Here is a 13,606-nt window from a genome sequence, read left to right as displayed (position 1 = left end):
GTGTGTGTGTGTGTGTGTGTGTCTGTATGTAGGAAGACAGTGGCCAAATCTACAACACTGACTGCTAACTAACGTGTCCTTGTGTCCTGCCTTGTGGACTCACCACAGGTATGGTTCAAAGAGCTCCCATTCCATTTGTTTACACAAGAAACTCCTGAGCATGGAAGCCAAAGTAAATTTTAAAATTTCCACAGGTAGCAGTCCTCAGAGAAACTGTCCAAATGAAAGCATCCCCTTTTAGAGGCCTTGCCTGTATCAAATAGTACTTCAACAGAAAATAACTATGTAATCTCGTGACAAGCTAAGACAAACAGCCAGTAGAGTTCACTTATTATTTATTACCATTGATTTACACTCTTGATATAAAAATAGTTTAAACAGTATACCAAAGGAATACAAAAGCAAGCAAGCAAGCCTGCCAACATACTCATGCACACAGACAGGGCCAATCAGCAGATACCAGGCAAATAAGGGCGGGACTTCACTCAGTCCTGAGGGGTAGAAGACAGTGAGGACAGACTTTTTGGCTGGCATGGTGGTGCCTCCCTTTAACTTCAGCACTTAGGAGGCAGAGGCACGTGGATCTTTATGAGTTCCAGGACACTCAAGGCTACATAGAGAAACCCTGTCTCAAACAAACCAACCAACCAACCAAACCAAAAAACCAAACCATTCTTACAACATGATAATCCCTTGTTTCCAGCAGAAATAAAACTTTTCATTTCATGTAGATCTTTCCAATATTAGAAATGATGTCTGCTTTCTCTGATCATCAGCAGGGGAGAAGACAATATTCAAAAGGGCAGTGACTTGGAAAAAGCTCCCGGAGCCAGGGACTAGTGGAGCCGGGTAGTGGGCCGGTCAGACCACCAGCACCATGCACACACACACATCGACGTGTAGTTTTAACTACCACACTCCCTCGTGTGGGTGTGGTGCCCTTGTGAGAATCCATGGGGAGAAACAGTTCCAAGTTGTTTGTAGGCTCACTCCTTTGGTCAGTGAAAGGGCCGGCCTCTTCTGGGTCTGGACCTCAGGTGGCTGGCAGACCTACGCAGCTTTTTCCTTTCCTGACGATGCAGTTTCTCAGCCTCTTGTTGCTTCTTTTGCTGTTCAGACTAAAAGAAAGTGAGGTGAGTAGAGGAAAGGGTTTGCTATGACCCCAGGGTGGGGCACAGGGCTGCCAGTCAGCGTGCTGTGCACTCAGCATCATGTTCTGGCTGCTGGATGACAGCCCACCCTGGAGGCAGCAGACAGACAACGAGCAGTTTTCACTGGCAAAGGAGAAATTCTGAATCTCTGGGCAAAAGGAGAAACGTCTATACACCAGCCTGACCTCAAAGTAGAAACCTGGAATGCCTTTAGAGGACTCATGCCTTCTGCATGCACACTGAAAACTGTGAGTTCATTCACACAGACTTAAAGGCAAACAAAGAAATACTGCATTTTATCAAATACCGATCAGACATGTATTTTATCACACACTTATCAAAATGTACTATGACCTACACCTGATTGGATAACTCATTAGGACCGGTTCCAACAAGCTTTTGGGTGCTAGGGAGGGAGGGAGAGGAGAGGGAAGGGTTGATGGATGGACACAACAGGTTTGCTATTATTAACCCTTGGCAGGCTGGCAGGGATGGTTTCCATATGAGACCCCACTTTCTTCCCAATGGCACCCCTACTCAGCAGACAATCAGTGCAGAATCCACCGAACAGAGGAGCTAAGGAGTCTGCAATCTACACCAATGCTTGCTGCTGGCACATGGATAAAATGCAGGTATTCACCAGTATGTTCCTCTGGAAAAACCATGCGAGTTTAAAGAGAGGGTGTGGGGAGATGAGGGTAGGGAAGCAACTGGTGACCTCATGGCCCCTCTGCCTCTCTGCCTTCTTGTGGCTTGGGGTTCCTATATGACGCCCAGTCCATTTCTGATGATCAGTACATCCTGTGCATTTTCAAACTAAACCCTGCCCAGCGTGCCCTTCCAACTCAGGTGGAAGCCTTCTGGGATTCGGGGCTCCCTCCCTCACTGGGCGGGGGTAGGGATGGAGATGCAACCACAGCCTCCTGGTTCACTCCCCTGGGCAACATTACGTCAGGCTGGTGAGGTGGCTTAGTAGTGAAGGTATCTGCCATCAAGCCTGGTGACCTGAGTTTGATCACCTGGGGACCAAATGGTGGAGGAGAGAAATAACTCAAGTTGCCCTCTGTCCTCCACATGTGTGACATGGCACTTGTGTGTACACACACACACTTGTGCAGATAAAAATAGATAAAATGTATAAAAAGATGTGGCATGTCAGTGTAGGCCTCTGCTTCCTAAAACACTGACTAGATGCCTTGCCGTGGGCTCGCAGGCACTTCCTCCACTGGAGTTCTTATTTTGGGCTAATTTTGTAAATGTGTCATTTGCCCTGTTTCCTTAGCAGAGAGAAAGGGCTGAGCCTTGCGGCCAGTCAGGGCACTGGTTTTCTGTGTTAAAAGGGAGACTCTGGAACCTGGGGACAGCACCTGTCCTGTAGACCACACTGCACATCATCAAGACCCTCAGAGTTAGCACAACTATTTAATTCTGATGAACAAGGCTCTGGGTTTGTTTCAGTGAGTACTTGGGGGCAGGGGCAGAAGAGGGGGAGAATATTCTGTCCTACACATTAAGGTTCCCTTAAATCCTCCCCACCCTAAACAGTGTCTGTGTAGCCTAGACTGGCCTCACACTCATGATCTTCCTGCTTCAGCCCAAGTGTGGATTAAGGTTGATGTAGGTATGCACTACCATGTCTGGTGTATAAAATGCATTTCTTTAGATATGCTGAACCCAGACAGACAGGATGCTAGGAGCTGTAAGGACTTCTGGAGTCTTCATGTGCGAGTGTGGCCCTGTCGTTACAGTGTGAAGCAGGACTGTGGGGGCAGTTCTGGAAGAGGCCTCTATTGTTCTGTAGACAAAGCTCCCCACACACAAGGTCTATCATTAGCCTCTCTCCCCAGGGCTGCACTGGAAGACCATGCCACTGTGTCACCCACTCATCAAGATTTACAGGGCAATTAGCTCTTTTCCAAGTCAGCTTTTCTTCTTTCTCCTTGTTCCTGTGCAGCTGCAGCCTGCAGCCCTTGTGGGGAAGGGGAGAGGACAGATGCTAGCTGATGACATAAGCAACAGCTCTGATTCCAGTGTTAGCACACGCAGCCTCCCCGTGAACTCTACGGGCACTGCAGAAAGCACCTCGATTTGCCTCAATGTATCATATACAATGAACATAGAACAAAAAGAAACTTCTATAAATACATAAACGTCTTTAAACATATATTTAACACTGATAAACTAAATGATTAAGAGCATGCCAATCAAGTAATACAACTCATAAATCAATCATTAATTGACATAGTATATTCTCCCAAAGGGTTTTGATTCAGCGCTGATGTCACTTCAAGCAAGTCTCAGGGTATCTCCTCATCTTTTTGTTTTACCACAAATTTACAAAGTGACATTCAACTTTGTGCCTTCTGACTTAACAGTTCTGTGGGGTGGGATGACTGAGCCGTCTCACTGCCAGAGCTGGGGTCTGTGACCAGCATTCCTCCACTGAGCTATCTCCCCAGCTCTGAGACAAAAGCTTCGAGCAGGACAGTTATAAACCTAGTGAATGTTATTAGAAGTCACTGCCTGTCTTGCTGAGTGTGGGGTGGAGTTTAGCTGCAGAGTGTTACCTACATATGCACGGACCTGGAGAACCAATAGTAAGCATCAGAAGGAGAAAAAAAAGAGAGTGTGAGGGATTAATTAGCATGAGTGGGTGTGCAAGTCCTCTCCTGTCAAGTTTTCCAACTTCGCTGAAAGAACTGACCAGATGAGCAGCCACTCAGACAGCTCAGGGCTCCTGCTTGTCTCATTCTGGAGACAAGTGGCTATGATTATAGAATGAGAGCAGTGCTGCACTACGGTCTGTCGGACAGAGCCACGCAGAGACACTGTGGGTCTGTTCCTAGAGACGGCTCCTGTTTCAAAGGAGACATAAAGGTGTTCCTTATAGATTACAGACAATAAAGCTGACAATAAGCCTTGTGTTAACAAGTTATACTCTGCTCATTTGATTTCAGAAAAAAAGCCTAACATATCAAGTAGTTTTAGCTTAAAAATTCTGACCTATTTAAAAGAATAAATCACAGACTGACAGAACTGCAAGAACTCCACTGTTAAGTGTATGTTCCTGTGTGAAACACAGAGCTCCTTCTGTGTATATTGTTAAAAGGTGAAGAACATACACTTAAAAAGAAAACCTTGGGGGATTTACAGCATGTAAGTGACATGTCAGTTTAGAGAAGGAGCCATAGGGGATGGCAATTGTCTTTGCAGTCGCCTTTTTACTTGATGACTTCATTGAGTGATATGACTGGGAAGGAAAAAATTATCTTTTTGAGAAAAGAGACCATGTTGTGTTATTTGTTAGCTAATGGCAGATACTTAAGCAACTTAGTCCCTCCCACAATATGCAAAAGGCATTAGGACTACAGCATGCTTCAGAAATGGCTCTTTGCCTGGCAGTGGTGGTGCACACCTGCAATTCCAGTTCTCAGGAGGCAGAGGCAGGCGGGTCTCGAGGCTAACCTGGTCTACAGAGTGAGTTCCAGAACAGCCAGGACTATATACAGAGACCCTGTCTCAAAACAGCAGCAACAACAAAACAAATCCAAAATAAACAAATGAGGAAGGAAGGAAGGAAGGGGAAGAGGGGAGAGAGAAAGAAGAAGAAAGAAAAAAAGGATCTTCAAGACAATTTAAAACAGATTACTACTGACTGAGAAATCACTCTGGGAAATGCCTGTATTTGGGCAAGCCAGATGGTACCATCGCAAAGCTATCACTTCATAGTCCTTTGTAGGTAAGTACTGGGTGATGGACAGAGCTCAGACAGAGCTCTTGTGAAGCTGGACTGCACAATGGGCCACAGAGACCCAGAGGAACATAGGTTGCCAAGCAGGGCTGACTCCAGCATGAGGCCTTTCTCCCATGAATACTCTTCTGTAGCTGTCACCCAGCTGGGGCTCTGGCTATAGGGAAGCACTGGGGTAGGAAACAAGGCTTCCTCAATGAGAGAAGCTTGGGAGAGTGGCCCCAAAGCCATATGCATACCTAGAGCTTTCCTGTGTGGATTAAAATAATATTGTGTGTAGGGAGCCATTCTGAGCTATACAGTCACAAAGGATGTGGGGAGCGGGTGTGGCGGCAGTCCCAAGATGGCGCCGGGACTGCAGTTAAGTCTCATGACTAGCACCTGACTTCCTCACACACCTGAAACTAGCCATGTCCATTGTGAGAGCTGCGCAGGTGCACCATGACTCAAGATCAGGCCATGTGACGTGGACCTATGAACTGAGATTACACAGTCTGAACTGAGGAGGCGGAGTTGAGGGAGGATATAAGGGAGTGTGCTGGGGGGGGAGGAAGAAAGAGAGAAGAAAAGAAAAGAGAGATTGCTGCTTGCATGCAGAAAGAAAGGTTCCTGAATAAACTGCTTTGAGAAGAACGTTGTGGTGTCGCTCCTTTCTGCAGGATGGAGACGGAGGCGACAATTGTGAAACTACTTACCCTCTTGAGAGTAAATGTCAACTGCTTGCTGCCAACAGTGGTGTCCGACACACTCAAGGTCCCATGTTTTGCTTCAAGTTTCAAGCGATCTTCCAGAGTTTTGCTGTAGGAGGTTAAAAGAATGACATATTCATTAACATGCTTTGATTGACTATTTGGGATAGGTTTAATCAGGGCTGATCACATGAACACGTCTTTCATGCACATGGTAAACAGTAACACTCATTTAACAGAGCCCAGAGAGTCAGCTGTCCTCAAACTGTCATTTTCCATAAGTGCACTGTAAAAACAGTGGCTGACACAAACACTAATTAATTCAATGGTTATGGACCTCAACCTCAATGGCTGCCACTGAGCTCACTGGATTATATTTCTGAAACCAAAATGTAAGGAACAGTGTTTCTGGCCTGTGGTATCCTGGGATAGTCTGCAGTGATGGTGATTCTTGGTCACTCTGTATCTAAACCATTGAGGTGGGTGGACATGCGGCCCCTCGTTCACCTCCTACAAGGACCTGGGTGCAAGCTGAGTTCCCTGTCACAGGGGTCCCCTGACACTTCTGGTTTTCTTCATCAGCCTTGGTCAATCCCCATCTTCTGCATGGACAACTGAACACAAATCCCTCTGTTCACACTGACAGGGAACAGAAACAATTTAAATGTTGGGTAAATTTCACCTGATACCTTTTCCATTGAGAAATCTGCTGGTATCTTCAGGTTTGACACTCCACTCCAGAGCGCACGCCCGTACTGAGAGGAAGACTTTGTACTCTATAGTGCAAGCTGGTCTTAAACTCTAGGCAAGCTACTTCAGCCTTCCTAGTTCTGGGACTACAGGAATGCATATGCCCATCCGGGACTGATATCCCATTCAAATTCCAATAGCACTGATACTTAAAACTTACCTGCATGTTACTGAAATGTTTTTATCATAAGCCAGAACATTTAGATCCCCACCCCACTAACTTGTTTTGGAGATCTGCCTGCTCCAGGATGGCTGCAATACTTGCCCACCCCCAGATGAGATCCTAGAGCACAGGAGAAGGAACCAGAAAGGAAGAGTGCCATTTGCCTTGCAGTTCTGTTTCTTCCCTCTGCAAACCTAGGAGTGCACAAGAACAAAACAAAGCTCGAGGACCCTTCCATCTTCCACTTTCTTTGAGGGACCCAAAAACCTGATAGAACTAGGAGCAGGGGCGACTGTGAGAGACCACCCTCTGTCCTCTGTTCCCGGAATGATCTCTGTAACTAATTTTGAGTGGATCCCCACTCTTGAGGAAGCTGCTACACAGTGAAGTTCCTTTGAGATTTTGAAACCAATGTTTGATGTTCACACCATGAGAAGCTCGCCTCACTTTATAGCTAGCTATCTGTAGCATGCTAAGCACACCTTCGTTGCACAGTCTGAGGCATAAGTGGTTAGCATAAAAGTGGCGCTCTTTTCTAGGCGATAACGTTATTAAGAAGCACTTTTAAAGTACTTTTCATCTTCAAAGTTCTTTACAGACTAACTAATTAATCCTTTCAACATCCCTGAGACAGAAGTATTTATCCTTTATAGATGGCAAAAGGGAGGTAAATTTTAAATGACTTGCCCCAGGCAGTATGTGGATCAAGTCTAAAACCAGGGTTCCAGGCGGGAGTTTACTTTTCAGGTGTGTGGGAGACCATGGATTTACACCTCTCTTCAGAAGACGTGTCCATCAAGTGGTCCCAGTGACAAGCTCCCACATGACAAACTGGAAGGAATTAAAATCCAGTTGCAATGTTTTAAATAACTCAAAAGTGAGGCATGAGCTAACTGCAGTGCAAACTGTCCACCTAGGCAGATTCCTTAGCCTGTTCATGGCTGCTCTCAATGTGAGCTTCAAAGTTAACAGGCATTCTGAACTATGGAGCCACTGAGACAAAGTGGGCCACAGAGAACCTTAATTTGGGAAGTAAAAGACTTTTCAAGTCAATTGTGGGAAATTACTACTCTTTAAGAACGCCCTGACTTCCTCCACAGTAGGGCACATAACTGCCTTCTCCCAATGTTCTCTCCTCCTGTGCCTGTAAAAACTTGTTCTGTCTAGGCTGCTCAGAGAGGCAAGCTGAGTGTTAGGACGAGCCATGGCAGAAGATCAGAGACAGCTGGGGATGGTGTGCAGACTTCTACATTAAAGCAAGCTCCCCTCCTCTCCCTTTGAAAGTCAGTGTGTGGCTGCCACCCGGCAGGTCATCGTCTGTTGCTTGAGTGTGACTGGTCAGAGAGAAGCTGCAGGACAGACAGCTGCAGCAGCTGGTTTCCCTTCTTACCTCAGGCTCTCCTTATCTCCCCACCCCAGGCTTCAGGTCTGGGGATGGAAGGTGACAACACATGACACTTTCTAGTTGGTACAATTATGTATTTCAGGGAAAAAAATGTAAACAGGACAAGTTAATAAAAACATGATGGTGACTACAAAGAGAAGACACAGAAATAAAGATTAGAAGCTGAGACACCCAGCTATCCAGGGTAGAACAGAAAGGGAAGAGCCTACACGATTAGTAAGGATTCCTTAATATGAAAAAGGAACCAGGCATAAACTACAAGGGGAAAAAAAAATCAAATGAGATATTTATTAGCTGCCCCAGGAAAGGAGAATGACTTACTTCTTTGAGGCTTAAAATACACACTTTAAAATTTCTTTAATTAGCAACATTTAATTAAAAATCACTCCTCAACCAGTTTTTATTAATCCCTCTGCAGGGGAGGGCAAGTTAAAGAGCAGAAGGCAGTATACCTCACTGTTCCTCAGGACAGACTCTAGTTACAAGGCAAATGCAATCCAAATATAAGATGTAAACAGTGCTTCAGTGTTTAAAAGTGCAATGTTAGGTATTCCTAAATAACCAACTTTGGGGGCTCATTGGTTAAGAGCATTTTCTGTCCTTGACGGGGACCCAAGTCTGACTCCCAGCACCCACATCAGCAGCTCACATCTAACACTGCAGTTCCAGGGTACCTGACACTCTCTAGCCCCTATAGGTATGCATATAATCATGTGCATAAACTCAGGTAAGCGCATGTACATACATACTAAGTAAGTCTTTTAAGTAACTGACAAAATTTTCCCTTTCCTATAAAAGTTTCAATGCTCTCAATATTGCTAGTTTGCAAATGGAGCTTCAAAAGGTCCAGTGAGGGTGATTAATTTAAGCAGCCAAAAAATGTGACGCTCTCAGCACACTTAACCAAACAGATGTATGGCTTTTATCTGACTCACAAACATATTTTCCCTGGGATTCTACTTCTTACTAAACATATCTTCATACTAAACATATCTTCAGCACACTGAAGTCTTTCACATCACACGAAAGGGCTAGCATCTTTCAAATCAACACATACCACAAGCCCAGACTTAGGTCTCCACTTGTCTACGAGATACACTGGGAAGACATAGGCTCTGTGGAGTTCATAAGCTGAAAACCCAGCTCTATACTTTGAATGTCAGATTTGCTTCACTTCACAGGGAACATGCTAGACTACCCTCAACTGTTCCAGTCTGCTTTTGGATTTAAATCAGCAGCCAGTGTTATAGTTGGTGTCTGCCTTCCCCCCACCCTCGCATAGCCTTTTGGGTAGTAACTTGGCTCTGGGTCTGCCAGCTCCGCTAGCCTCTGGCCTTGGGTAGGGTCTGGGCACCTGGACCTTTTTGGGGGTGGGGAGGTGGCGGCAGCTCTCTTCTCAGACTCTCTGACAGTCTGAGTACTTGGGAGTACAGTCTCTCCCATACCACTGTTTTAAAGCTGAGATACTTTGCTATGGGTTTCTGAACAGGACTCTTTCTGCTTCTATGACTTAATTCTATGATAAACACACAGTATTGTTATATAAAGTGTTTGTATTGAGGGAAGGACTGATAAAGACAGATGTGATGATGTTAATCTCAGCTGGACAGTTCTCCATGGCTTTCCAGGGCCCTGTGGGACCTGTCCCCACCCCACTGAGTGCTCAATACTATACCTTTCAAAAGGCCAGTTCCAACAAGACTCTCACAGTTTCTTGAGTTTTCCCTCAATCAAGCCCCTTTCTTTTCTCTCTCTTCCACACCTCTCTGACTCAGAGGATATCTGCTAGGATAGGAGTAACAGACATGTGTCCTTCCTTCCTGTTCTCAGGGTCTAGGAGGGTCTTAGCTCATTCATACCAGGCACTCCTTGGATATTTGATGAATGGATAGTGGGTGAATAACTCACAAATACAGTTAGCAGGGTGCAAAGCATGAAAGTTTGTATTGATGGACATGTGTATTTATCTAAAACCTGCTGACTACTGATTGTTTACTTTCTCTGTTACAAAAATAATTTTCAAGCTGGGCAAGTCTGAGTGAATATTTCAACACAATACATCTCATTTTGATGGTGTCTTTTCTGGATTGCCTTGTGGTGACTCATGGGATAAACATAAGGAGTTATTTCAGTTCTCTGAAGGATAATGGTTCAATGCTTTACTAAGCAGTATTAAAATCTGCAAGCCCAGGATTTGCCACAATAATCCAGTCAAGACTAGCACTCAGGAAAATGCTTTTGCCAGTGCCAGCCAGCCCCACTGGGATAGCCCTTTAAGGAGCAAGCACTTAGCTCTTCTCAAAGGGACTCTCACTCACTGAGAGTGCTGTCCTGCAGGATTCCCTCAGCTGTTGCTTATTTTTTGTTTAAAAATGTTTAGTTTACTGCATTTCATTTATTAGTGTGCAGAGAAGAGCATGTGTGATAGTCAAATAACTTCTATAGCTATTTCATTCTACCACGTGGGACCTGGACCAAACGCAGATTGCCAACGAGTGTCTTTACCCACAAGGCATCTTGCTAGACCTGCTGTTTATTCTTAAAATTTTTAAAATTACACAGACAATCTGCATGAGCGTGTGCTGTATGAGAGTGAGGCTGGAAGGGGGAGTCAGGTTTCCTGGGATCTGGAGTTACCCATGGTTGTGAACCTTCTGATGGTCGGTGCTGGAAATAAACTCAGGTCCTCTTAAGGAAGAGTAAGCTCTCTCTACCATGGAGCCATTTCTTCTGCTCTATTGAATACAAATCTTAAAAACCCCTAAAAACATTTTTAAATTGTGTTTTATGTGTATGAGTATTTCATCTTCATATATGTATATGTATCATGTGTGGGCCTGGCTCTGTGGGGGTCAGAGGAGGGCATCAAGTCCCCTGGAACTGGTGTTTCAGATGGTTGTGAACCACCATTTTGGTGCTGGGAACTGAACCCTGTTTACTGAAAAACAAAAAACAAAAACAAAAAACAGCACATGCTCTTAACTGCTGAGCATCTCTTTACCCTAAATACAAACTTTTATCCTGTTTGCTTTTCACAATATCCAGCTCCAGCCCACAGGAAGAATGCCAGTGAGCTAAGTCATACTTCCACACCCCACTCCCTCCAGTGGCCTAATTCCTATGTTTACACTGAAAACAACCACTGCAGTTTTCTACCAGGAAATGAGGTTTTCTGGAGAAGACCGTGAAGGGGTAACTGACAGTCTCTCCATCCCAAGCACTAGTTGGGAGCACATGAAGCAAGACAAATGCAGCAGAAAATACATAAAGAAAAGCAGTCTGCAGCAGTGGCCTGAGAGTAACACGGGACAAAGCAAGGTGCACAGTTATGGTGCACCCACCCTGCAAAGCTATTTAGCAGTTTCTCAAAAAGCTAAGGACAGAGTGGCAACAGGACTGCAATTCCACTCACACGTAGGTGAGAACACAGTCAGCCTGAGCTATGGCTAAGCCTCAGCCAATCTGGGCTCTCTAGATTGAGACTCTTGTCTCTAAGAAACCAAAACTAACCAAATGGATGCCCCAGACAAAACTCTATCCATGACACACACACACACACACTCACTCACACTCTCTCTCTCTCTCTCTCTCTGCAGCTTCTTTGTAACACACCTTTGGTTAACTAGAACACGTGTTCCTAGGCCCTGAGTGGAAGGAGCCGCACCCAGCATGTGTCAGGTTGGCTGTTGAAGTGTGAAGATGAGAAAGACATGTCTGAGCCCCAGAAGCAACACTGATGCCTTCCCCACCCCACCTTCTCCCCTAAAATCACCTTTCCCTGAAGGGAAAACTGGGTGCTGGAGAAAAAAGCTCAAGAGGCAGAGTGGCACTGGCTCTGCCTGACTTCTCCAGCCCCACCAGCTGCTCCCCACACCACTTAGAGCGTCCAACGTTACAGTCTCAAGGGGAGGAGGCACCATCTGATACTTGACAACCGAAAACAGTGTAAAACAGCACGACTTTTCTGAGGGCTGATATTCTTTCATTATGGTGAGTATCTGTAACAGAACCATGTCAACAGAGCATATGAGGTGGACCGCCTGAGAGCAGCAAGCATCCCACAGCCATCAAAGCAACAGCATCTCCAGAACATGCTGTTTCACATGGACGTTCTGCACCCACTAGAACGAGCTCCTCATTCTCCTCTCTCCCAGGCCCTATCCCACTCTTCTTATCTCCCTGCATTTGACTACTCTACTGATCTTCTATCTCTCCATTCAGTTGTAAAGGACTTAAAATTTCTTGCAAATTTTTGAGTAAATTTCTAATAATCAGATAACTGAGCTAGGGTAAGGTGTTTAGCATGTTTGCCGTGTGTGTGTGTGTGTGTGTGTGTGTGTGTGTGTGTGTGTGTGCGCGCGCGCACACACACACACATGTATGCAGAAGCTGGAGGCCAAAGTTGAGTACCCTTTTCAATTACTCTCTACTTTTTAAAATTAATTAATTAATTAATTAATTAATTAATTGTTTTTGAGACAGGGTCTTTCTGTATAGCCCTGGAATTTACTAGGAGCCTAGGTTGGCCTTGAACTTGTAACTCTCCTGCCTTTGTCTCCTGAGTGCTGCGATTAAAGGTGTGTGCCACTCCACCCAGCTTCTCCTTTTTTTCTTTCTTGAGACATGATTTCCTACTGATTTGGCTAGACTGACTGGTCAAGTCCCAGGGATCAGTGTATTCCCAGACAGGATTAACTGCATCCAGCTCTTTTGCATGGCTGCTAGGAATCAAATTCAGGCCCTCACATTGGAACAGCAAACACTTTACCAATTGAGGAATCCCACAGTCCTTGGTCTGGTTGTTAAGCAGAGGTCCTGTTACCTATACTTCCAGGCCTCAAAAGTGATGTGAGGAAGGAGACTGGAAAGTCGATGCATCCTGGGCTTCATAACAAAACCTTCTCAGAACAAACTAATGAATTAAACACCACTTCTGTTCAGAGGCCTTTGCTATGCTGTTTGACCTGCAGGGTGTGAACACAGCAAGTACCGGCTGGGCAGCCCAATGGTAAACACGGGACAAGAGTGTGGCTTTTAGAGATTAAAAGTGTTCTAACACATGTTAATATATGAAGACTTCAAAGAGTTATTTAAGGAGCAGCTAGGGGCCAGTGGCTTTACCATGACTTTCCTGCTGGGTTGGAGGTGGAGGATATCCCCACCCTCTCCTCTGGTACCTACCACCCAGAGAGAACAGGTGCCATCTCGGGGCAGTGTGTGAGGAGGGAGCATGGCTGGACTCCACAGGCTACTTACTTCATCAGTTTCTGCTTGGTGGCAGACTCTTTGAAGCTCCTGAACTCTTCGCCTGCTTTGATCTCGTAGAACTGGGGCTTCAGGACTGTCTGTTGGTCCTCCTTCAGTTGCTCCTGCCGCTTCACTCTTTCTTCCTGCTGCAGGAGTCTGCGTTGCTTCCTGACTTCTTCAACCCAATCTTTTTCATCATCTGAACTCTCTGAACTTTCTGCATCACTGGGTTTTCCTTCCGGTTCTTCCTCCTCTTCCTGAAATCAAAAATAGCAGAAAGAATTCTTCCCCCAGCCAAACACGGACCATTAGAGGCAACAGCCCATCAGAGTACGTGACAGCTGCTCCATGGAGCATCAGAAGAAATGCCTTTAATTAATAAGATACACTCCGGGCTGAATGTCAAGCAATTAGTATGAAACTAATTACCTCTCATGTATAATCAGAGGC

At 45.4% G+C, this 13,606-nt stretch overlaps 1 protein-coding gene across 1 annotated transcript in view; it reads right to left on the bottom strand.

Moving 5' to 3' along the window:
* Window positions 1-318: 318 nt before the first annotated feature.
* Nol10 (nucleolar protein 10) overlaps window positions 319-13,606 on the bottom strand; it is an 82,037-nt gene continuing 68,749 nt past the window's right edge. The window contains exons 19-21 of the mRNA XM_032907508.1: window positions 13,166-13,413; window positions 5,598-5,700; window positions 319-1,118 (exon numbers count right to left, since the gene is read on the bottom strand). Of these exons, the coding sequence (XP_032763399.1) occupies window positions 999-1,118; window positions 5,598-5,700; window positions 13,166-13,413 (471 nt within the window). The 3' untranslated portion in view covers window positions 319-998. The remainder of the gene's footprint in view (window positions 1,119-5,597; window positions 5,701-13,165; window positions 13,414-13,606) is intronic.

This window comes from Rattus rattus, chromosome 7 (genome assembly GCF_011064425.1).
Source record: "Rattus rattus isolate New Zealand chromosome 7, Rrattus_CSIRO_v1, whole genome shotgun sequence".
Taxonomy (NCBI): Eukaryota; Metazoa; Chordata; class Mammalia; order Rodentia; family Muridae; genus Rattus; species Rattus rattus.
Note: the sequence above shows the minus strand (reverse complement) of the source record. Positions and strands in the feature narration are given on the sequence as shown.